Below are 24,695 nucleotides of genomic sequence, written 5' to 3'. Positions count from 1 at the left end.
GCAACTAGTTACTTTAGTTAGTCAATTAGCTACGAACACGCAAAGTGCAAAAGTCTGGATAGGAAAATTAAGGGGAATTGACTTATTATAATACTTTTGTTAAGCGAACTAACCTGAGCATATATTCGGATCAAATGCTGCTTTGAAATCTTCATTAGCCATGACCCCCTTCTGGCTCTAACGGTTTAAGAGGCTGCCACATTCAACACAAGTAAAAGGGATTTAAAATTCGTACTAAAAAGGACATCTTTATACATAAAGCATTTTATGAGATCAATGATACTCAAACGATTCCCGCATCCTACACGATCTATTTTTAAAGAATGCAACAATGACTCTAAGGGAAGCGTAGAAACACACAGTACTAAGTCGATTTCAAATTAAGTAATTTTAACCCGCCATTCAATTCCTCGGAACATTCGTATCAACTCTGATAAATAAATACCTCTTTGATTAAAAACTCATTTATTTGATATAGATTTATTGAAATTCAACTAAATTAGTGACTAAAAGAATGAAAAAGTACTGCCTCCCTGCCACCGAGTCATCAAAAACATCGCATAAAAATGTAAAAGTAAAAACAAGCGGAAACAAGACCCGACCCAGTTCGGCAGCTAAAATGGCGATGGCAAATGCAAGAAAAGAAATGTACAATAAATCCTTACAATAATATTACAGCCATGAGTGCTTTATGATTAGATGACATACCTTAAAATCTACTTTTTTTAAATAATAATTTAAATGAGCATAATTGAACTTAAAACAAACATGTACAAGGGGGAGAGTGGACGCGGTGATTATGGAGTGGAATAAATGCATTTTCAAACTTAGGTGGCTAAATCTGAATACTAAAGAAAGATAACCCTGTTAGACGAGGATAAAAATTACATGTACAATCCGTAAATTAAATGCTAGTTTGAGATATCAAGTATTTTCTAACGCTTTATTACAAACTGTGCAGTTTTTATACGCAAGAAGTGCTCAAGACAAACTTTAAAAATCTACGATATGCCCCCGAAAACATTCATTCTTCCTGACACAACGTTCATTTTCAATACATAAATACATATTATAACTTACACAAGGAATTGCCGAGTGATGTCTTAAATAAGTACTATCTTCTACGATTCGACTTACGACACAATACATATAAATACAATAATTCCAACTGGTTGAAACTAATTGAAATACCTAGATGAGTATATAGACAACATGTACAAAAAATAAAGGTGGTACTACCATAATAGCGAGTGTGCAAAAAGGGAAAAACATCTTTGAGGGTTTATTTCACTCTAAACTTATATATAACGCAGGGAAAGGTGCAATAATGGCTGTCAGTCGAGAGGTAAACAAATGAGCAGAACATCTGGTTACGAGAATTTATACGCACCACAAGTCAACACAACGTAGATAAAATTACGCTTCTTGCAATTTGTCTAAACTAACATATTCAAAATTTCTGGAGCGCTACTGCAACAATATAAAGCAATTCATATGTTTCTTGCATATGTCGCTTTGACATTGCAATGTTACAACATTATGACGTTGCTTTTTTAAAGTCGCTTTAACGTCACTAGCTTCTGCGTCTTCGACAAAATATTTTATTCTCTAACTCCTTGAAAATGAAATTATATGAACTGAAATTTATTTTTGGACCTCCGAAATTGTTCACGAATTTCGGGACAACATGAAGATTTTTTTAACAGCATTTCTCCAAAATTTACAGAAAAACCGCAAAAAATTCCCATGCTGACCTGTAGTGTTTTAAGAAAATTACACAACTCGAGACAATATTGTGTAACCTTTGTTTAGTCACCTTTAAAATGCAATCGTGCACACTGGGTCTACCTCGCGGTTTTCTCAACAGTAGTACCTAGTTCTGGAGCCTTTAGGCGGCTTCCGTCGTTGCTGTCATACGTATTCAAGCGGAGTCTTCTTTCCTTTACACTTCTTCTCTAATAGCCTCTCAAATAGTTTTTTGAATTCAGAGAATACCCAAACTGAGGAAGTGAGACCTACCAAAAAAGCTATATCTGCGAATACAAAAATACCGTTAAGAAGATAAGTACTATAGATTTGGCACAGAATGCAACAGTTTCTTACCTAGTGCTGACAGAGCTTCAGTTTGGAAAACTCCTTGTAAGGGCGGCACGTAAACCACCAAAAGCTGGCCGATTACGCAGGCGCCGACTGCCACCAAAAAGAATGTATTTGAGAAAAACCCTAATTGGAACACGCTCTTCGTCTGAGAACGGTATGACAGGGCGTTCCACATGTCGAAAAACACGAAGCACGTGAAAGTCATCGTCGTGTCTCGAGACGTTACACCGTCTGCGGTCATCTAATTTCCAAAGGATTTTAGTTTACTATGGAGTAAGTCTTTCATGCGATTTGTGAGAAACATACACAACTTGATCAAATTAAGCTTTAAATAGGTTAAAACAGTATATATCATGGACACCTGGACAATTTATTAATCTACTTTTCTTATTTTAAAGACCAATTAATCTTAAAAAGTTAGAGATTTTCCTAAAAGATTTGGAGGAATAATAATGATTCAGAATTGCGTAAGGCACTAAATTCGTTGTGTTCATTCACAAGTTGGTTTAAATTATCAAACGGAATTGAAACGAAAAGTTATACAAAGGCCTAACCATGGTGAGCAACTTTTCCATTTAATTTTGTTTCGTACCTCTTTGTTGAACACCCAAAGAGTACCAGCTACAATGAAGGTGGCCGACAATAATACGTTGACTATTAACGTCTTCGTAATCATCGGTTCCTTGGTATTCCGGGATTTCTGCTTCACCACGTCATCACTCACGGGCTCGACGCCTAAACTTTGAGCCGGCGGACCGTCCATCAGTATGTTGATCCATAGGATCTACAAGTCCAAAATCATATATTATTGATCGAACAAAATATTATTAAAATATGCTAAGTAAATTTTTTGATGTACTTTTCAGAGTTGATACCTTGAATAAATAATAACTCCCATCCACAAGCATTACCATTCTCTAAAACCGACCATATAATGCTAGAGTAGTAAGAGTTATATACTTTTCTTTAAAAAATACAATATTTGATCTACTTTCCGAAATAAAACTAGATATAAATTACCTGCATTGCGTTTAACGGATTAGGAATATCCATGATGGTGGCCAGGGCTACAAGAGCTAACGCTGCTATCGAAGTGGACAGCTGAAAACCCACGAAATTCCTGATATTGTGAAATATGCTTTTGCCTTCTTCAATGGCAGCACTGCAACAAGAAATTTAATGTAAAATGGCAACGATCCGAATCTTAACTTACATAATAGTGTAAAAATCATCGTCTACGAGGATCATATCTGCAGCTTCTTTGCATACATCCGTCCCGTTCTTGCCCATGGCAATACCTATGTCGGCTTTCTTTAGAGCCACACCGTCATTTACCCCGTCTCCAGTCATACCGACGATATAGCCACATCTAAGGAAAGAAATTAAGTATTAAAATGGGTTGAAGATCATTTCCAAGTAATACCCATAAAAAAGATTTAGAAAATCACAAATATATGACATCGTTTGATTATAAACATATTCGGTGTTTCTATGTATGTATGTATTCGGTGTAACTAAATGAATATTTTATTCAAATGAGCCATATTGCAGCAAGGCTGCGCTAACACCACCTTAATCGAAAACTGACCTTTGAAGCGATTTAACAATAGACAATTTGTTCTTTGGCGACACCCTGTAGAAAACAGTGGCATGCGGCACTGCGCCATCCAGTTCCGGTTCCGAAAACGCGTCCAACTGCTCACCCGAAAGGACATTTGACGCTTGAGTCTGTAGACCAATGGATTGGGCTAAATTGTAAATATTCACATGCTTAATTTGTCACTTTGGCTTATTTGTTTATTGCTAACCAATCGCTACTGCTGTTTCCATGGCATCTCCGGTAACCATTTTAACTTGCACTCCGGACTCTGTTAAAATATTGATGGCTTCCCGTACCATCGGCCGAGGGGGATCGCAAATGCCCACTATCCCTAAGTATGTTAGTTCGTTCATGCTTTCACCTGAAAATGAAAACGAACGGATGATTTTAAAATTTTATGACTGAAACTACGGACCTCTAGCTAAGGCGATCACCCGTAGACCTTTTTTCCCTATTTCTGTACATTCGGCATTGAAATCGGTGCGTTTTTCCAACGTCAGAGGCTGATCAATCCCTGAAAAAATAAATGATTTATCATAATTTTATACGAGTTTGTTTTAATCTACCGTTCACTCTGTATGTTGTGCACTTTGGCAATATCTTCTCCAAAGCACCTTTGGCGAAATATATTTCTCCTTTATTAGAGTCGTATTTTGATACCACCTTAACCGCCATCATTTTTTGTTCGGAGGAAAACGGATACTCCTTCAACCTGCATCACAAACCACCCTCTATTTATTTTAGTTAAATTAAGAGATGGGATTAAATTACCTCACGTATCTATCGGCGACGTTGTACATTCCGTGCTTCATCGCGGCGGCTAATAAAGCACCCTCTGTGGGTTGCCCCATTAGCGTCTCATCGGTAATTAAGGCATTATTTGCCACTGAGCCTACCTAGAACGTTTTATTTAATAATTCCCTTTATGATGACTTCCTTAAGAACCACTTACACCATTTCATTAGTTACGAGAAAATGCATACATTTCGCAATTATTCGCACGAACTGCCCTAATTACATGCTCGTGACTTATGATAAAATGACTCACCTCTAATAAATTGGCAACGCTGTCTCTGGCCTTGTCGGGATTTTCGCACTTGTGCAACAATACCTGACCGTGGTCGTTGTAGCCCGCTCCACTTAATTCCGCAATATAGCCGTCAGATGTGACTAGAACAGTAGCTGTCATTTCGTTTCTTGTAATCGTACCAGTCTTATCACTGCATATCACGTTAACACAACCTGAAATGCATTTTTCATTTAATTTTTCGCAGGAATTCGATTCCAGAAATGCTATAGGAAGTCGGAAGTTTTACTACTATTTAAATTATTATGGAACTTAAACAAACCGAGGAGAAACCACCCATCATAAATATTAAATTTAATGTCATGATTACTTTTGATGGTGGATACGAAGTGTGAGTGATTTATAATACCTAACGGAAACATTTCAAATGTTCAAATAAGCCTTGAAATATCCGAGCGATATCCTGGAAAATTGATGGTGATTAAATGGCCGGTAAGATTTCCCGATTTTAAACCGTTGGAGGCGTTGAAATATCAAAGGCATGTCTCCGATAAATTCGTCAGCTGTTATCTGTTTCTCAGATGTTTGATGACGAGTAGCAAATGGCTGAATCAACGCCCTACATTTGCAGTTCACGTTCCATCGCCTGGTTGTATTTTTTATGATCACCAGGTCCAATATACATACTCACCCAGAGTTTCTACAGTCGGCAGCTTCTTAACGATCGCCTTCCTTTTGGCCATCCTCATCACCCCCAACGCCAAAGTCACAGTTACCACAATAGGCAACCCTGTAAATAATAACAATGTCACCATTTATCTTAGGAAATATCGGACTTCGCACCTTCTGGAATGGCAGCGACTGCCAAACTAACCCCGATCTGGAACATTTCCAACAGCAACTTGCCTTGCCACCAACCGATCAGAAGGATGACCGCGATGATGGCAAAAGAATATAGAGACAGCTGCGCCCCTAGTGAGTCCATAGATTTTTGCAGCGGCGTTTTTGGAGCTTTTTCTTCTTGCATCATTTTGAAGACTGAGCCAAACTCGCTATTTGTGCCTGTACTCACTGCTATGCCCTGGAATTAAGTACACTACGAATATAAATATATCTACAATAAAAATTATGGAAAATTTACTTTGCCGTTGCCGGCTCGGACGAGGGTGCCCATGAAGGCAATGTTGGTGTTGGATGAGTGGGCTCCATTGGGCCTTAATACTGAATCTGTATTTTTCCTAATACGAAAAAAAAAACATTTTGAAATACGTTTAAAATTAATTACCAGAACGAACCTTGATGGTTCAGTCTCTCCTGTGAAGCTACTTTCATCGATAAGCAGATCGGTGGCCTCAAAGAGCCTTAAATCTGCAGGAACCCGATCTCCCACATTCAGTAAGACTATATCTCCGGGGACTAGTTCTCTGGCAAGAAAAGTTTCTGGCGTCCCTGCACGCATGCTGAAAGTTTTGATTAGCCACAGTTTTGAGTTAAATAAATCTAGCTCACCAATGGCAAGATGGGGGAACGAGCTTTGTTAACTCCTGCAAGCTCTTTTCTGACCGATATTCCTGCACAAAGGCCACAGTCACCACAATGATAATGGCGCAGGTGATGCTAATGGCGTCATCTAACTGCTGCATTGCTCCTGAAACTACAGCCGATGCCAGCAGAAGCAGGATCAGGGGGTTTTTGAATTGTTCTAAATATTTTTTCCATGGTGGGTCTTCCACTGACACGGAAAATTCGTTGTATCTAAGCAAAGGAAATTGTACAGTTAAAAAAAGTGATGTCCAAATGCACTCAGATGTATAAGCGCCTGAGTACACACCTTTGTTATGCTTTGCCCAATTTTAATGTTTTTTTTTTCAGCAGGTACGCGGAAAAAACAGAGGACTGAACAAAAAATCGGCAGAAAAAAGGTCGATGGAATGTTCCTTACAAGGTGACTAAAAAGATCTACGAAGAAATGAAGTTCCTCCGTTTTTTGCTCATAAAATCTCCTTTGCAAAATGCTATCAAAAAGAATATCTCAACAGTGCTCTCAAGAGTGTGGAAAAGTAAATAGACTACACTCAAAAAGTATGAAAACTACATGATATTTAAGTTGCCTGGATAGTAAAGAATTGCCAAACTCGTTCGATGAATACCAAGGATTGCATTTGAAAATAAAAGAAATTGAAAATACGAAACCTGCAGTAATGGCGTTCCCAGGAGTCGTGTAAAAAAGTTCGCTCTATCGGCTAAGAAAGGTCTCATACAGATAACAGAATCGAGTTAGAACTTATAGTGCTCTGAAAATCTCCCAGTGCCAGATTTCTTTTTTGTTGTGGCCATTTTGAAACTGAAAATTTCCACTTAATCAAGCACGAATGCTGCGGCAATAAAATTCGCAGAAAACATACAAAAAAGTACAGTTTTTCAGTTAAAAAAAGACGCCATAAATGTATCAATATCGGGGTATAAAGTGTAGCATTCCAAATCATCAATTAACATTTTTATTTAATTATACATCTAAATATTTTGCATCACATGGACCTATTTGCAGCAGGAAAACTGCGGCAAACATATAAAAAGTAATGCTCCATCAACCTAAAAGCATGACATAAACACATCAATGGCTGGATCAGCAATAATACGTTTCTGAAACCATATTCTGTCGGAGTGTTGTTCATTTTTAAGGTGAAAATTTCAAATAGAAAAATTGCAGTAATTGCACTTCCAAAATTGAAAAAATTACCAAATGTAATAGCGTTCAGTAATGCATCAATATTATCTATAATTGTTGCATGAAGGCGTGTTTTCTAAAAATTGCATGAGCCTGAAAAGCTATGAAATTGAATTACGAAATGAATGATGAATATTTAAAAACTACTTTAGTTCTTATTTTACATCGATACATTTCAATGATACTTGCCAAATAATTATCGATAACTGCTGATCAATTAACGCTGCAATTTTTCAATAATTTGTGTTCCTCAAATTAACAGTCAATTATTGAACATCAAAGTGTGAAAATTCAAATCAAATATCTGATTTTGCATGTTTAAAGAATTATATGCCAGTATTATTCCTACTAAGCTGTGGTTCTAACTGCTGCGTAGCGTATCCTTTTCTAGCACACGCTTTTAAATCAAGGCAGGAGATCTAGTATACTGGATCTGGGAAAAATTTTGGAAATCCATATTTTACATTCCAATACTTATTTGTATTCAAATACAAACTTAAACCCGTATAAGCAGTATGTTCTCGCCCTAGGATGCATGTAAATACTCAGTAGGACGTTTGTATATCAACTGTTAAATATCTAAAAACGTGTTTGGAGCTGTAGGACCGGCACAGGAGATATGGAGGTAATAAGAAAAGGTAGCCAACTAAGCATTACATATGTTAATAATCCAATTCAGCTGTAGCACATTTTAATGAGCTAGAACTGACGTGCATTAAAATGCTGCTTAAATAGATGCAAAAAATCCAAATCGGGGAACTATGGTAGTGGTCGTTGTAATCAATTAAATCGATCCTAGTCATACACGAAATTTAGGTATTACGGTCTAGAGAACAAGGTAAAAAACACGATTAATGAATTAATTTGTCCATTAAAATTGGTGCAAACGAAGTATTGAAGTTCAGTTCTTTTTTTTTCAAGAGCAACAACTGTCTTATAATTTTAATCTTTTGGCTTATTCCGTTACTTTCAATTACTTTTCGTCCTTTATTACCATTTATTATTTTTATTATCATTTTTTATTATGCTCGTCGACTCGATGACTTCGCTGCGTCTTTTGAGAGTAATTCATACAAGAAATAAAGAGTAAAAATAGAACATATTTGTAAACACCTTTCTAACTAAAACCAGCCGGGAGGCTTCACCAATGTCGCCAAATACCCCGCTTGAGTACTCTTTATTTTGAGGCCCTTTCAAAATTAAGAAAATTGGAACTGAAGCTAGACTCCATATCTCGGGAACTGGAAGAGCAGCCCATCTAGTGCAGATTAACAAGAGTGCATCAAGACGATCAATTTAATCTATGTTCTTAATAATATTGCTTTTCCCAAAAGAGTAACAGTGGAAAAATGGTCAAAATTGAGTACCACCTACCCCTCTGAAAAATTTCAGAAAAATGTACAGTCGTTTGAAGTCACGTTTACTAATACAACCAATATACATATATATGAATCCTTTGTTGATCATGGATGCGTCTAATGCCGTATTAGAATGTTAAAAATACAATTTGACGAACCTTCGTATGGAGGGGCTTCCAAAACCAAAAAAATTCGTATTAATGTTGAAGATTCGACGAACAAATGTTACATGTATTTCTATCTAGTGAAACGACGACAAAATCCAGCTCACTGACTTCTTGGCTTTAATTTGATGGTTATAAATATGCATTTCTTGCCCAAAAACGAAAATTAACCAAATTAGGCACGTTCGCTAAGCCCAAAATGTGGCACAAATAAATGATAACGCTAAATAATGTTAAATAAACATTTAATATATGTGCAGCCGTTGCATTCGTCGGTAGCGCAAAGCAGCGATAAAGCTCGTGTGCGAGCGCTAAGCAAGCAAGTAAAATTCCCCGTAAAGTCGCTATTTTGCGTTCTCTTTTGAAAGTACAAAATTGTATTTTACGCTTGACTGTATTAAAAAATACGATTAATTCGTTTCTGTCTTACCCTGCGATGAGTCGTCTTTTCTCCGCCTCCTGTGGTGTTAACCCCTTGGTAACATCAACCTCCAATCTTTGGGCAAGCTCTTCACAACACAAACTGCTCGCTTCGCTGGCTGCCACCCAATTTACAACAGTCGTATCGTCCTGCGACAAAAAAATCAAATTATTACAAATATACGGGTCAAGACCGTTTTTTTTCTCATTATTAATCAAATCCAGTGTACTGTTAAGTTATTATTAACAAAATATGACTGCGGTTAGATTTCAGGTACCGCGAGGCGAATCGAATCACCTGGTATCCGCTTCATTAATACAATCCGGAAGCTCCGCTAATTTACTAATATACTTCAATTGTGAAAACGTATTTTGCTGAGGATTCCCACAATTTAGATGTAATATTATTCGCCTTTGTGCCTGTTGTGCGTAGTTTACGCACAGGGGAGCACATCGATAATTTTTTAAAATAAATTAGCATTCATATCACGACACCATTTTTAATCTTTATGCAAATTGGCTCATAATACATACAAGCGCTGAACACAACACAATATTTTCATTGCCCAGCTTTTGGTAATTAGACTATTTACATGTCACTGTAAGGTCCTTTACCGCGAGCTAATCCAGATTAGGGTCAGCCGGAGCCACACTTTGAGACCTGCGGGGTCAGAGTCAATTTCAGAACCACAACGGGGGAGGAGCTGGCCACGAACATGAAAGACCGTGATCTACCTTTCGGACCTAAAATTTCGAGATCTCTTTTATACTCCTGGATGGCCGGAGTCCACCTTTCAAATCTAGACATTCAGGGGGTCCTCCTTGAAGATAGAAGCCCGCGATCCTCTTTTCATAGCTGGACAGCCGAGATGCTGCGAACACATAGAAACGCAATCCCCACAGCCTTTGACCACAACTTTGTGGGTTCAGCTAAGAATTTAGCGAGCTACATGAGCTCACAATTAGTGCATAGATGTGACCAGGCAAATCCTTACGAATGTCGGCAAAAAAATCGAAAAATTCAATATTATAACAATGAATTCACCCTAGTCGCAACCTTTATACGAGGCAGAGTCAAATGAAAACCGTAAAAGCAGCCAATAAAAAAATGAGCCAGGAATTACGTGATATAAATTCGGAAAAATATTATTTCTGAGACGTAAAAAGCCTAACAAGAATCGTAATGTGGGAACAAATGATGTTGTTCACAAAGTGGTAGTTCTGAAATGGCCACTTCACTAGAGCACTGCACTAGAGAAGAACAGCGCTCTGTTATTGGTTTTTGCCACGTAAAGGAGTGCGACCTATTAATATCCATCACAGAATGAAGTTGCAGTACGAAGTGACAAACTCAAAAACGGGGTGACTTCCGTAGATGATCCTCCCCGACCTGATCGAGCAAATTGTGTTGTCACGTTCGACTCCATTTAAGTAGTTGAATTGTTAGTGAAAGCAAAATCCTCGTATTATTTTTATCTATCTATTCTATACCTATTAACGAAATCGCTGAAATTTTAAAAATAAGCCATGACCCCATACATCGCATTATGCATAACATTCCCCAAGTAGATATGGCGCCAGCAACGTAGGTGCCAAAGCAATTGACTTCACAATTGACGTGTTGATGCTTGTGAAGAACACTTGGATCAGTATGAAACAGAAGATGTCCTTGCGACAAGGATTGTCACTGGAGATGAGTCCTAGATGCACCATCATCAACCTGAAACCGAACTAGAAAGAAAAGCGTGGCATCACGTTCTTCACTGAAATCGAAAAAATTTCGCAGCTAGCTCTTGGAAGGAAAGATTATGTCGATCCTGTTTGGGGGTGCTAAAGAGGTAATTTTAGAAGACTACATGCCCCGTGGGGACTCGGTTACCAGTGCTATATACTCAGAACCTCTGAAGAACCGTTTCAAGCCTCCTATCAGAACCAAAAGGCGAAGATCTCCGAGTAATGGCGTCCCATTGCCAGACGATAATACGCGACTACATACTGCCCGCACAGCCAAAATTTGAAGTTTAAATGTCCACCACATCCTCCACATTCGCCTGACCTTGCCCCTGGCGATTATCATTGTTTGGTCGCATTAAAGAGGCTTTAGGCGTGAAGAAATTTCAAACTATTAATGAACTGTTTCAGACAATGCATGAGTGCCTGTGCACACTACCAAGAGATTTTTTTCTTCGAGCATTCAAACACTTCCAAACCGATGGATAAGGTGCATTGAACGCAATGCGGATTTCATTGAAAAATTACATATTCGTTTTTGATATTGTCTTAATAAATATCGTTTTTAAGATTGGTTCATTTGACTTTCCCTCGTGTTTGCCTTTTCATCACTGCTTCTGCACGGCAACATTCGCCATTTAACTGCGATACCATTCACGCAAAAGAAAATAATTGGTAGGTACCTGGTACTTATAAGCAAAGGGAAGAACGAAATGAGCGCTAATGCGAGCTTCATATTCAATTGAGACATTACTCCGAGGTTGATGGAAAATTCATTTTCTGATAGAAATAATTTAGTATGGAGTATTTAACAGTCCAGCCAAGAGTAGGTACAATGAATATGAAGAGAAACAATGAAAATTTGCAAGTTAATACGCTTTGCAGCCATTCCACTGGTTGCAACTGATTGTCACAGGTTGGTATAAAATACTAAAATTGAGCAAAATTTCCAAAATAATTTACTTTATTTTGTGAACATTTACGCTCAGTTTAATTCTCAATCAATCTCTAATAGTGGATTTCAACTGTCCAGTGGAACGGCCACGGCGCCATTTTATTGCTCACTTCATATTCATTGTACAGGCTTTCGCGTAAACGCTAAAAATTGCAAACTTTAATTTGTGATTGCTAAAATGACATGAGGTGCAGCATAAGCTAAACGAGCGACACAATAAATAATTCCGGCAACAATATTGCAATATAGTTATTAGGCATAATAAGACTGGTAGTTTACATCATCAGAAAACGAGCTCGTTTGGGATTTATGTAATTTTGTTTTTGAGAATATTCAATGTGATTCAATTTAGCGAAGTCTCAAACCACGTTACTATTTTAAGAGTATTTTTTTTTTCTAATTTTAGGTATTTAACGCGATATATTTGGCCCAATTTAGTCTACTTTCATTGGTAATTACCCTTACAAAACTGCGGCACGTAAAGGCCAATTACTGGTTAACAGGAGCAATTACTTGACTCATAAGAAACCTGAGGTGTGCTCACGAAAGCTGAGATATAAAAAGAACCAACCTCAGCAACATGCCTGAGGAAAGTAAAATCAAAAAGAAAAATTCCGAAATTGCTGCCTTCAAGGAGCCTTGGAAATCTGTAGTTTTCGGGAGGCAAATCAGACATCTGTTCGGCATAAATAGAGACTTTTTTCCCTATCATCAAGATAAATCAGGATGAAATTAGATATAACCATGTGGTAACTAATATCTAGACCACCTGATGCTTCAGTACCCGGTAGTGCGCACCAAGACAGGACACCAGCAACATGCAGTTTACAAGTCCTTTATGGCAGAAAAAGATTATTCGTTTCCATCGCTAATAACAGTAATTATTTATATAATGTTAAACTTATAAAATTTATTGCTCTAGTGAATGCTACAGATAACAATTCGTAGGCCTATTTTGGGAAAACAAATCACAATATAAATTATTATAATAGGTCTAATAGGCTTATTTCAAAAGCTTTCGTGCGACTATTAACACAGTAAATAAGACGTAATGGAAAATGACATTGCAGTCCGGAAAATACAAACAAAATTTCTATACTACATTTAAGGGAAAATATCTCGACATATTTGGACTCTTGGCATTCGCCCTTATGGTGATCAATCATGGCGAATGACCAACTTGCTGACCTAAACCAACCAACTGATATGAATTAACCAAGACTAACCTGAAAGAGGCTTGTTTGGGGTAACATTTGTGTCCTATCATTGAAATGATTATCAGTTTCACAATAAACTTAAGAGCCACCCACTTTAAACCTGGTTTATGGATTCCCGTGCCACATCGTTAACGCAAAGTTAAAGTTAACATCTAAGCTGGACCTCAAGGACCTAGGTGGCCGGGGCCCCCCTTTCAGACTTATTTTGGTAAAATTTGTGTCCCATTTTAGGAGTGATTTCCAGTTCCACAGTAAATACATGTGCGATTTTCTTTACGCCTAGTTTATCGCTTGACGTGCGTTATATATTGTTAATATATAGCTAAAGTTAACATTAAGAAAATAGCGTAATTTTTAAGCGTGAGCATACATAAGCGTAATATATAGAGCTTTGGGAAACTGAGAAAGAAGGTTCTCCTCACAATGAGCAAAGCTCGGAAAGCTCTGCAAGGTCGAAATTCTGCGACACACTGAAAGAACTAGACGATGAAGGCATTTCTTTTCTGGCAGCAGCCACAAGGAATACGAAAAATCTATGAATTGAGCTTACGAAGCCGTTAAAGTTTAACTTCTTAGCGATACGTTACTTCAATTTACATATGTACATATATATCATATATATATCAGGCTTTACTCTAAGGGAATTATAATTTCACCTGATTTATTGTACTGGAACCGCAATGAATCAGTTTATGAGCAGTATCATAAAAATCCTTTTACGAGCTGACTACCTGATGACATCTGAGATAATTGGACGCTTCAAGCTTTTTTTAGAGACCCTGTACAGAGTAGTTCATTTATGTACGTCAACTGTGACATCAAACGAGATAAAAAAAACACACGCTAAAACGTCGTAAGGCAAAAGCTTTATTTCGAGATTCAGCCTGAAAAATAAAGTCAACAAAGTTCGTACTGACTGATGAGTGACTGAGTCATTTAGTTTGCTCTCTGTAAGCAGAAAAAATATACATTTTTCGTTCCATATCTTTTATTACTCTGTGCAGGGCTTCCCTTAACGTAACATTCTTCACAACGAGGATCCCGTAAACTATAAAATATGCAGCTTAGGGTAATTTGAACTACATTTGCACTGCCTGAAAACGTAGTGAAAAAAAGTGACCCTACAGAGAAAACTGGGAAAATTTTCCATTAAAATTAAATCATCTGCTTTCTAATTAAAATGTACTGAAATTGATTTACATTTTATCCACGACCGCACAGCCCTTTTTTGTAAATTATCGCTCTCCCTGCTTGAATAATAGAGTAATGCCATGGAAAAAACAGTCAAAAGAAGCAAATTATTAACTGTATTAACCGTAATCGCGGTAAATTAATTTTACAATTATTTAAATAAGCAGAAAACCCAGAAAAAATATAAAAAAGAGAACATTTAATTTATTTATGTTTACAAACCGATTACTAGCCATTTTGAATTTTAATTCAATTCTTTAATTTAATTGGATACCCAAAACCAAAACGATCTCAATTCATCCGTAGAAAATTTATTTCTACAATCTTCATTTCCATTCCAACTTGATCTTAAATACATCAATTGGAAATCATCTTGTTGAGCCTTAAATTAATCTGGACCATCACCAAAAATTTTTTTTTATTAATCGAACCTAACTTAGACTAACCTGAATACCTTATGACTCAAGTTAGTACGCTGAAACTAGTTTCTGTCAAATAGGGATTTCCGAAATTTGATCTTAATTTTTTTTATTAACCTGAATTTCTTTTGAAGAGTCATGCATCTGTATAAGTAAATTTCGGTTAGCTGCTGAAGTCAACTGACTTCCGAGTTAGCAATAACAACTAATAACTGATTATCCTATAAACAGCTCTTCCCCATCACATAAGTACCTGTTTCTCTTTTTTCTTGAAAGGCCAACACATTTTGCCGCACATTGTTATAAACGAAAAACTGAGAACCAAAATTCACAACGACCACTCAACGCTAAACTATTGTCGGCAGTACTGATAAATCGGAGCTGGTGCAACCCGCGATATGTACTGACCGCGCTATTGTTCACTGGTACTGGTGGTACCTATCAACTTCACCTGGCGAATCAGGTAAATGTTAAGACTACAATCGCGAAACCATCCGGTGCTTAAGTATTAATGGCAACTTTTTTTTATCTCGCTACTACTGTTGACTTTGAACTATTGTGACTATGATGGATACAGGTAAGCAAACACCATCGTAATGCCGGGAAACTCGGCTTAACGGTTTCCTTACTGAAGCAATGGAGGGGTACAACAGCACTGGTGCGAGAAAAATTCATTTTGAGGTCACTCTGTATAGTTCAGGTTAAGTAAGACAAAATTGACGACCGTCATCAATTAATTGTGATCCAATTTTCTCAATGGGATAATGAAGCGGCCTTCCGCCGTGGGAGCCTTGGGGCTCCGCAGCAGTAAGAAACGTCCGCGATTGGTCCATTTGGCTAAGCTAAGTGACTTATAATAGGCCCATCAAAGAAATGACGAAAAGGCCTGAAAGCACTATACAGGGAGGCTTTAAAACGAGCGGCAACGATAAGTAAACCCATAAAACCTGTTTTTCGTCAGATCTAATCCCTCAATGCTGAATGAATTACGTGCAGATCACGACGAACTAATTAAGCCAGAAACAATAGGGCAATCACTCAAAAATCGCTGGAGGTTATGGGGTTTTTGCGCAAACTACTTTTTACACACGGGTTTGTTTGCACTAGGAACCCGTGTGAAAAATTGACACTTCGCAAAAACTGGAATCAACTTAACTGCATTTGCATTCAGCTAATTGCCCAATTGAAACGTGGATTTTCCGATTTTTTAAACCTTAAGCTCAGCTCGACCTCAGAGAATGTCTAAGATCATGTGAATGCAGTATAATGCTCAATTTAATTAAAAGTTTTACAGGTCACTTAAAAAAATCCTTCACCGCTAAAAAAAAAACTAATTGGTGAAATCATTGAAGAAAATGAATCAGGAAATAAAGGATTACAGATTAAGACAAACAGGAAATAATTAAAGCAAATGCTGGAAATAATCATTATCACAATATTAAATTTGTATTATCGAACGCAATGTAAAGTGGAAGGATTCGAAAACAATTTTTCAAAGATCCTGCCAAAAACTATTGGTCAATACAGAGAGCATTAAGAGAACTCTCAGTCTTAGAGTGCGTCTAACTAATAGATGAAGTTATAAATCTAATAGTGGTACATCATTCTATTCTCTGTTCTGTGTAAATATCTCGAAAAAATATCATTCAACAAATACTTCACATTAATTAACCAATTTAACATGAAGCGTATGAAGAAGGCAGGATAATACTCCCTTAAATCAAATTCAACACATGAACAATTATCTGTTCGGTATAAAAATATTGCAAAATCATCAATCAGCTCACATGATATTCTAAGAATTAATCAGCAATGTAGCATATCATCTGATCATAAAGATTTATACATAAATATATTCTTATTTGCTAAAATTAGCAAAAATTATCAGTAAACCTGCATATAGAACATCTGGAGAATTGTTAATTCTCAAATTAAAGGTACTTATCGCCCAAATTATAACCAACGATGAATGAAAGCCATGAGAATTCCTTCGTGAATCTCGAAAAAAATGTATTAATCAATATAAAGAAGACAATTAAGGAAATTATCCGTCAAGTGTATCAAACTCAAATTAAGCTTCCTAGTTATCATGACACATTAGAAGAAATACTAGGCAGTGATAATAGTGGATTTTGATAAATGATTAGAAATAGATATCAGAAATAGAATAGAAACTGTTTTAAGCTTATGCTAAATTACTGAATGGTAAAGATTATCAATTGATGTTACAATGCTACCAGGTGCCTATTAAAATTTAACACTTGCCAAAGTTGCTACCTCACACATTTGTCAAATTCCACCACTGCCACTACAAATTATTGGTGAATGTAACAAGATTAATCACATTCCCAATAAAGGATTGATTAATAAATAAGAGCCTTCCAACTATGACTAAACTTCCTTTCCATTTGGATCACCCTGTATTTCTTCAAAAAAATGTGTGTTTTTAACTCCAAAATATAAATGAATTTTAGGATTTTACAAAAGTTGGAAGGGAAAGAAATTGCTTCTTTTAGCTTTATTTGCTTATGGAATAAAATTCCAAAGATAAAAAGCATATTATTGATAATACATTTGATATCAAAATTCCAAGTTTTGGTAGTTTCATGTACAATTAAGGTGTTCCTCAAAAATGTATAAGATTAAACGTTTTCAAACAAGATCTGCTTGACCTATGTGCTCTTAATTTCCTAGAATATTGTTGTGAGATCATAATACTCATTTATAATAACATTAATTTATGAGATAAGAGCACAACTTAACTTTATGATTAGCTAAACCCTTTAATTCAGTTGAGGTCCCTTACTATGGAAAAATGAAACCTTTTTTTATGATTTCAACTTAGATACTTTATTTTATGATAATTAAGGTGTCAACCGCCAATACCAATATCATAAATGCACTTATCATCTGTATTAAACTGATTCCCATTAAAGAGATATCACGAAGTGATTATCCAGGGATATATGAGTGGTTTGCTTCATAAGTTCAATTCCTGAAAACTTATTCAATGTGTGTAGGCACCTACATATACAAGATGTTTGGAAAAGTAAGTACTAAACTTAAGGAGGTGAAACTAGAACCAAAAATAGTAAAGTCCCTAAACATTGGTTCTGTGGAGGGTCGTTAATGAGATATGGCCCTTCACAAGCGTCCTACAATTTGGATATTTTTTAAAATAACTCTGATGAAGAAAATGGAATCAAAATTTTAGGTAATAATCATACCATAAAATTAATTATAAATAACAGTAATTTTATAATTATACTTAATACTATATTTTTTTTATTCTTTTGAATTATCAAACAAATATTGTTTCATGAATTAGACTTTTTTGAAGAAAGATGTTTCTATTTTTTTTCAAATTCTGTGTTTTAATCAGAAATAATTATTTTTTAAATATGTTTAAAATAATAAAATTTTTTAACACTTTCATATAGTAGGCATCTTTTATCATGACAGTTTCATTATAGTGATTGTTACTTTTGTATGCTATAATTTTAAGTCTTATGTTTCTTTAATTGCTTAGTTGCAATCTTAGTTAAAAAATTAATTTTATTATATTCAGTTTTGATATGAAATTTATAATCAACTATTATCTCCCTTTTAGTATGTTTTTTTCCTTAATTTTCTTTCCATTATCTAAATCAAAAAGAAAGTTATTTCAAAAAATATTCAGATTATAGGAACCCTGTGGAGGGTCATATCTTAGTAATAGCGGTCCAGAGGACCAATGTTTATAAGAACTTTTTTTAGTATTTTTGGCTCTATTTTCACCTCCTTAAATTCTGTACAAACTTTTCCAAACATGTTGTGTATATCCAAATGTATGTGTCAAAGCAATATTTCAATACCAAAATCTGATTTTATTAAGGATATTTGTTGACTGCAGTTTAAGTATACATGGTGATGCTTCTGTGAACAATTTTTTTTTGCAATAACGGTGCAGAAAGACACAGAATGCATTTGAGTGTTGAATATAATTTGTTTTAGGATTCAGCTCTCAAAATTTAAAACTTGGGTGATAGTAACATAAGGGTATGTAAGCAGTTATAAGAGGGTAGTTTGTTTCACCTTAATAATGTAAAAATACACAGAACAGAGTTAAGGCTTTTGGACATGATTTGTTTTAACATTCTGGTCACAAAATACAAAACTTAGATCATTATAATCTTTATAAGTAACTTAAAACTATTGATCAAATATTAAATTATTCATCTAGGACTGAGATTCGTTTCTGCCAATCAAGGTAATTGGTTTTCACATTTGAAATGCAGACACAGATCAATTTAAAGGTTGTTGATTAATGTGTGTGTCTGTCTGTAAGCACTGTGCTAATGCCAAAGCCCTTAAAGGGCATTGACTCAAAGTTTATGCTTTATAGGCACTAAAACCTATAGAATAAGTTATTTTCATAATACTGAGTTAACTAAATATACCTGAAGGTACCAAAATAAAGGATAAAAAGGCACACATACCGAATTCCGATGAATAGTTAAATGGGGCACATCTTTGTATGGATACGAGGACAATTTGTGGTATTTCGCATTGGGGTAATGCTTTTTCATTGTTGTCGATGGCTTGTTAACCGCGTCGAGACGTTTTATTATGGATACTTCACATATTTTACAATAAAATTGAGAATATACACAAACACGCTTTTTTGTTAAACGTAGACGATACGCTACTCAGAAACAGCTGGTTTTGACGGGTGAACGGTGGTCATAGTGATAGACAATTCGAGAATTTGACATATGAGACGTGTTCGCAAAATCATTCTGAGAGTAAATGTAGAAGCATAAGATTCGGTTTAGAGCTGTGTCCATGATCGGTACAGTACGAAAATGTTATACGTCGCACTCACAGATAAATCGCAGTGTTGTCAGGTTATATTGAAAATTTATAAAATTAGAAATTATTGACAAAAAAATTAATATAAGGGAGTTATTGATGAAAGTTAGAGAAATAGAGGAGGGTGAGAAAGGAAGGAAGAGGGAGGTAGAATAAAGAGAGAAGAGAACAGCAAGGCAGAAGGTGGAAATACCGAGGATAGCGAGACAGAAATAGAATATATTTAACTAGACAAATTCGAGTGGCCTAACCAACGACTAAAATTGATATTACAGGATGTAGACGTAACAACTTTTAAATAAAACGGCATTGTAATATCAGCTTAGAAAATATTTTATTTTATCTGACAAAAAATAAAATAAAAAACCACACGAATTTAAATATTTAATGTTGAATTCAATATTATCCCATATGCACAATTTTCTTTTCGATTAATATAATAAAATAAGTAAATACAGGGTGATCCAATGAAGGTTTCTGTTATTATGACATTTATCCAATAGTGAAGTTTAAGTGAATGTTGATAAACCATCAGAACGTATTATCAAATTGAACAGAAGGGTATCAAAAATCTGTCAAAATGAGGTCATTTTGGATTTTTTTTAGAAAATCACACGAACAGGAATTAAAAATGTCCGTAGACTGATTTTCATTTCGATATTTAAATAGAGTGATTGATAAATTTATAGTCTGTAGGTAAATATGTGAATCATTACATTTTTGAAATCAGAAAAAATACATTTTTCTCTGAAAATCAATACAGGGTGGCCCATTGGTAAAACCACACTGATGTCATTTTTACAGATTTACTATGCTTACCTGTCCAATTTGATAATATATTCTGACAATTGGGAAATAAGTTAAAATTTTGCGCAATTGATAATAACGAAAATATTCATTGGTCCATATATAGTAAATCACCCTGTACTTTAGCTGCAGTCAAATCTTCAGTAATTAACATTACTGTTAAAGATATTTAATTGAGAGAAATAACTGAAATAATAAATATAACCTCTTGCATAAGGATGTTTATTGTCATAAATACAGAAAAAAGCACATATATTTTTACAATTTTTGTGCCATTTATTCGTTTTATTTTATTGATATGTAAATGTAAATTGTTTTGAATTTTTAGTGAATATGACAATAACTGAATATAGCCATAATAAAAATCGTTCTTATGACTTTAATAAAATGTTGAGAGATTGTGTCCGTTTTGGAGCTGAACTATGGGGATCTCCGTAACCATAAAAGATAGGAGGTCGGTTAAATTGTAATAAAGTTGTGAAATTTAAAGTTTAGGAATAAGTAGTTTTAAAATTTCTAAAAAAACAATTGTTTTCGAATGCATCTGAGAACAAAACTGACATTAAAAAAAATATTTTACGTTTTTCCTCGGTTTATTTGGCGATGTAATTCAAAATTGATGACACTTCATTAGTCCAACTTTTTCTTTTGCACAACGTAATGATCTTATATTTGAAATTCACCAGCCATACATCAATTTTGTTTTTTTTTATTACGATGATGTATCAATTCTTATGGTTCAGTTTGTCAGCTTGATGAAAATGTCAAAAATTCTATTTTATAAAGAGTGCAATACAGGTCTTCTGATATTCCCCTTCAAGTGCAAAAATGAACCTTAACATTTGATACACCGTCATAGTCAGGAAAAATTTGAATTGTAAAATGTAAAAATACTAATATGGTACCCATAACAAAAAACAAAGTTGATGGTGGTTACCGAAAATCGAAACGTCGGATTTCAAATATGACAGCGCTACAACATAGAGGAAAATTTTTAGTGATAAAGTGTTAATTATTTTGAATTATCTACAACTCAGCTGAGAAAAATATAAAGCCTTTTTTTATATTAGTTTTTCTGGAATATGTCGAAAAGTTAACGGAACTTTTCAAATTTCATAATCGCATACGCTTGAATTTTAAACTGTGCAAGCTTACTCCCATTTAACCGATCTTTTATGTGGCCACAGAGATGGTTGACTTCCAGAAACGGACACCTTGTATATGCTCTCACTTGACAGGTTATTTTCATTATTTCATTTATATTTGTAAAAAGGTAAATCTATACAACTCCGCATTTTCCTGCAATTATTATGCGTTCTGATAATACTATATAGTACATGATTATCGTTATGGTTAACAAGAGGATACGTTGAGATTGACTACATTTATTACAAAAATAGTAAAATTCTTATAGTACCTATGTTTGCTTATCCTGATTGAATATCACTCAAATCGTGGATAAATTAAGCAGAGCTTTCGATTACACAAATCCCAAAATTAATGACTAGTTTGTTGCTACTTTATAAAGTAATTAGACAAGGAACCACCGTTTTTATAATTGTTTTCCACTTAATTATAAAATTACAACATTTAGAGTTATACCTACTTGCCTCAGTTTTAGATTTTGAACTACTTCTCAACAATGGCGACTTACATTTGTTATATCGAAAATGCAACCTTTCGTGAGCCATATTCAACAGTCAACAATGAGATAATCCTGATTAAAATGACCATCGTTTCTCTTCTACACTAATTACCGAGTAATTAGATCGGGATTAGTGTGAATGGGATACGACAATTCAGTATGGGCCCATTACACCGAGGGCCCGACTGATTTTGTAAATTCTGCACGAATCTAAACATCTCGTTGCTTAGGACACAATCAGATTTAGTATATTATGGATTACTCGTCAGTAATCAGAATTATAAGAAAATATCTCTTGATCTACGTGTAACAGGTCAATAATGGAACCTTTCGGTTTAAGAATCTTTTCATTTAGAATATACATCAGAAGTTTTCTTATTCTTTTTCAGTCAATCTTTAACGTCAACCTCAGCGTGATCAATGGCAAACGGCCAATAGCGAATTTCAGCACCAGCAATTTAACCATCCATGTTCCTGGTTCTGTTATGTAATTGTGTCTCACCTGTCGAAGATAAAATCAAGCAAAGTCAATAGGGAACTCTGGATAGTGCTTACCTGCTCTGTAAACATTTCAGCAACATGGGGGCCTCTTTTTGGTCGTGTAGATCTATGGGCACAGTCTCCAGCAGGGGGTACCACTGCGCGATGGGTTTGCGAGGATTTTCCAGCATTTCCAACCAATGGTCGCGTCCTTTTCCCGGGTCACCAGGACCGATGGTGAAGCAACCCATAATCTCATTTTGACCGATTCTGTAATGGAATTTTAGGACGGTTCAAATATTATGGATCGGCACGGTCTTCACCTGTCGTAGTCGATGATTTTTACTAAAAGACAGACCTCCCCGATGTTTTCTTCAGGAACGTCGAAGACCAGGGCTTCATTGAAGACAGGGAATAAAGTGTTGTGACGTACTGTGGTCTTCTTTTTCTTGATTTTTCTACCCCGCCATATGAGGTACACTTTCACGTAAGGGTCTGAAAGTGATCTTGTTGGGTGAACGGCACTCACTGCGAAATTTAATAGACAATTTGACAATCAACGAAACTCTACAGGACTGTCCGAATGTGATACGCAAATGTGGAGATCTCGATTGAGCTCGAGAAACTCATACCCTATATATTTGACTACTGCCCAGAAGAAAAGTTCCTTGAAATTACCTATTTGATAAGACGTAAGGCGGCGGGTATTGAGCAACTTCTTGGCTTGAGTTCCCCTCATACACAAGGTGTCCTATTCACGATTTACCTCCATCTAATTTTTTTATTTTCGACATTAGAAAAAAGGTTCAACCGGAGATCCTCCTTTTTTAGAAGCAGAATTGAAAAATGGCTGTGTTGTACTCTTCCGCATAATACATTAACTCGCATGTGATGTAAACTTCCTTATTTTAAATTGAAACCCCAATTTTTGGGCATTTTTGGATTGCTCGTTAAATTTCAATATCAGTTTACATACGGTGTTGTACCTTTAAAATTTACCGTTTTCGACTTATTCCGGAAAATATGAAAATTTAAACAGCAAAAGGGTTTCACGGAAATCGGTGTTAGTTTTTAACCGCTGCGAATTTGGGAATCGGAATTTTAGGGCTAAAAGAGAATTCAATAAGCTACATTTTGACGTATTTGAATTTGGGCAAAAGTCTTTTACAGCCCTCGAAATACATTTTCGACTAAAATCAAAAATGGCGCAATTTAGATAAAATAAAATTGATGATGACTGTTAAAAATCGAAACATCTGATTTTGATGTTTTAATAGTTACATAATGTTTGCTGTAGAAAATTGATTAACTAATCCTCTGAAACTCCAAGTTCCTACACGTTTTATTAGATAAAAAAAAATAATCGTTAACCTGTCGGCATTGTTTTTTCCCACATTGCGGACAAGGCATGCCCTCGCTTCAAATCGCGCCCTTTCGGAGGGGTAAACTGTGCAAAAATCCTCAATATTTCGTGAAACAACCCTTATAATCGTTACAGAATAAACAACTGGTGAAAATTAAATTTTGGATATTGCTCTTTCCGGTAGAAGATCCAACTTCAATCAGATGCAGGAAAAATCTTTTATTCTCCTTTTTGGATTTCAGTGTGTCTGTGTAGTGCTAAACAATAAAGAGCATAATCACATACAAGACAACGACTTTTATTCCCCCGTTGTTTCTTCCTACGCTTTGTGATCTTTCATAAAAGGATTTGCAAAACCTTTTTTAGTTTTTGAGATACGGTATTACGTTAGTAGTGTTCCTAATTTTTACAATTTTGGAAGTAATGTAACATGGGGATCTCTTCAGAAGCTTTTGCTAAGCTTCATTGCCTTAATTAAGGTGTGCAAGATCGATATCCTGGATTCCACTTTTTGAGATATTCCAAGCTTTAAACGTCGACATCTCGGGAACACGTGGAGCAATTGAGTTAAAAATATTGGTTTAAAGTTACGATGCGCTTTATGATTCTGTGCGATCGGTCTTACAAATTTCTTTTTGA

The 24,695-nt window shown here is 35.5% G+C and overlaps 2 protein-coding genes across 3 annotated transcripts in view; both read right to left on the bottom strand.

The window, feature by feature from the left end:
* Positions 1 to 448: 448 nt before the first annotated feature.
* SPoCk (secretory pathway calcium atpase) lies at positions 449 to 19,611 on the bottom strand. Of its 2 annotated transcripts, none has more exons than XM_066284804.1 (18): positions 19,389 to 19,611; positions 9,408 to 9,547; positions 6,237 to 6,482; positions 6,023 to 6,187; positions 5,869 to 5,965; positions 5,571 to 5,808; positions 5,419 to 5,517; positions 4,749 to 4,942; positions 4,472 to 4,596; positions 4,267 to 4,412; positions 4,116 to 4,214; positions 3,909 to 4,061; positions 3,689 to 3,848; positions 3,314 to 3,469; positions 3,121 to 3,262; positions 2,693 to 2,884; positions 2,104 to 2,341; positions 449 to 2,033 (listed from the first exon to the last, which is right to left on the bottom strand). In XM_066284804.1, exons 1-18 carry the CDS (start codon positions 19,476 to 19,478, stop codon positions 1,912 to 1,914), a joined length of 2,802 nt encoding a protein of 933 aa, XP_066140901.1. In that variant the 5' UTR covers positions 19,479 to 19,611; the 3' UTR covers positions 449 to 1,911. The 2 variants fall into 2 exon arrangements, with proteins under 2 accessions (XP_066140901.1, XP_066140902.1); XM_066284805.1 differs by lacking the exon at positions 19,389 to 19,611 and adding an exon at positions 15,164 to 15,478.
* A 467-nt stretch (positions 19,612 to 20,078) lies between these two features.
* Positions 20,079 to 24,695, bottom strand: part of LOC136340776 (synaptotagmin-9-like) — a 40,676-nt gene continuing 36,059 nt past the window's right edge. Inside the window, exons 9-11 of the mRNA XM_066285103.1 lie at positions 23,017 to 23,188; positions 22,769 to 22,963; positions 20,079 to 22,715 (exon numbers count right to left, since the gene is read on the bottom strand). Of these exons, the coding sequence (XP_066141200.1) occupies positions 22,712 to 22,715; positions 22,769 to 22,963; positions 23,017 to 23,188 (371 nt within the window). The 3' untranslated portion in view covers positions 20,079 to 22,711. The remainder of the gene's footprint in view (positions 22,716 to 22,768; positions 22,964 to 23,016; positions 23,189 to 24,695) is intronic.

This window comes from Euwallacea fornicatus, chromosome 8 (assembly GCF_040115645.1).
Source record: "Euwallacea fornicatus isolate EFF26 chromosome 8, ASM4011564v1, whole genome shotgun sequence".
In the NCBI taxonomy this organism is placed as follows: domain Eukaryota; kingdom Metazoa; phylum Arthropoda; class Insecta; order Coleoptera; family Curculionidae; genus Euwallacea; species Euwallacea fornicatus.
Note: the sequence above shows the minus strand (reverse complement) of the source record. Positions and strands in the feature narration are given on the sequence as shown.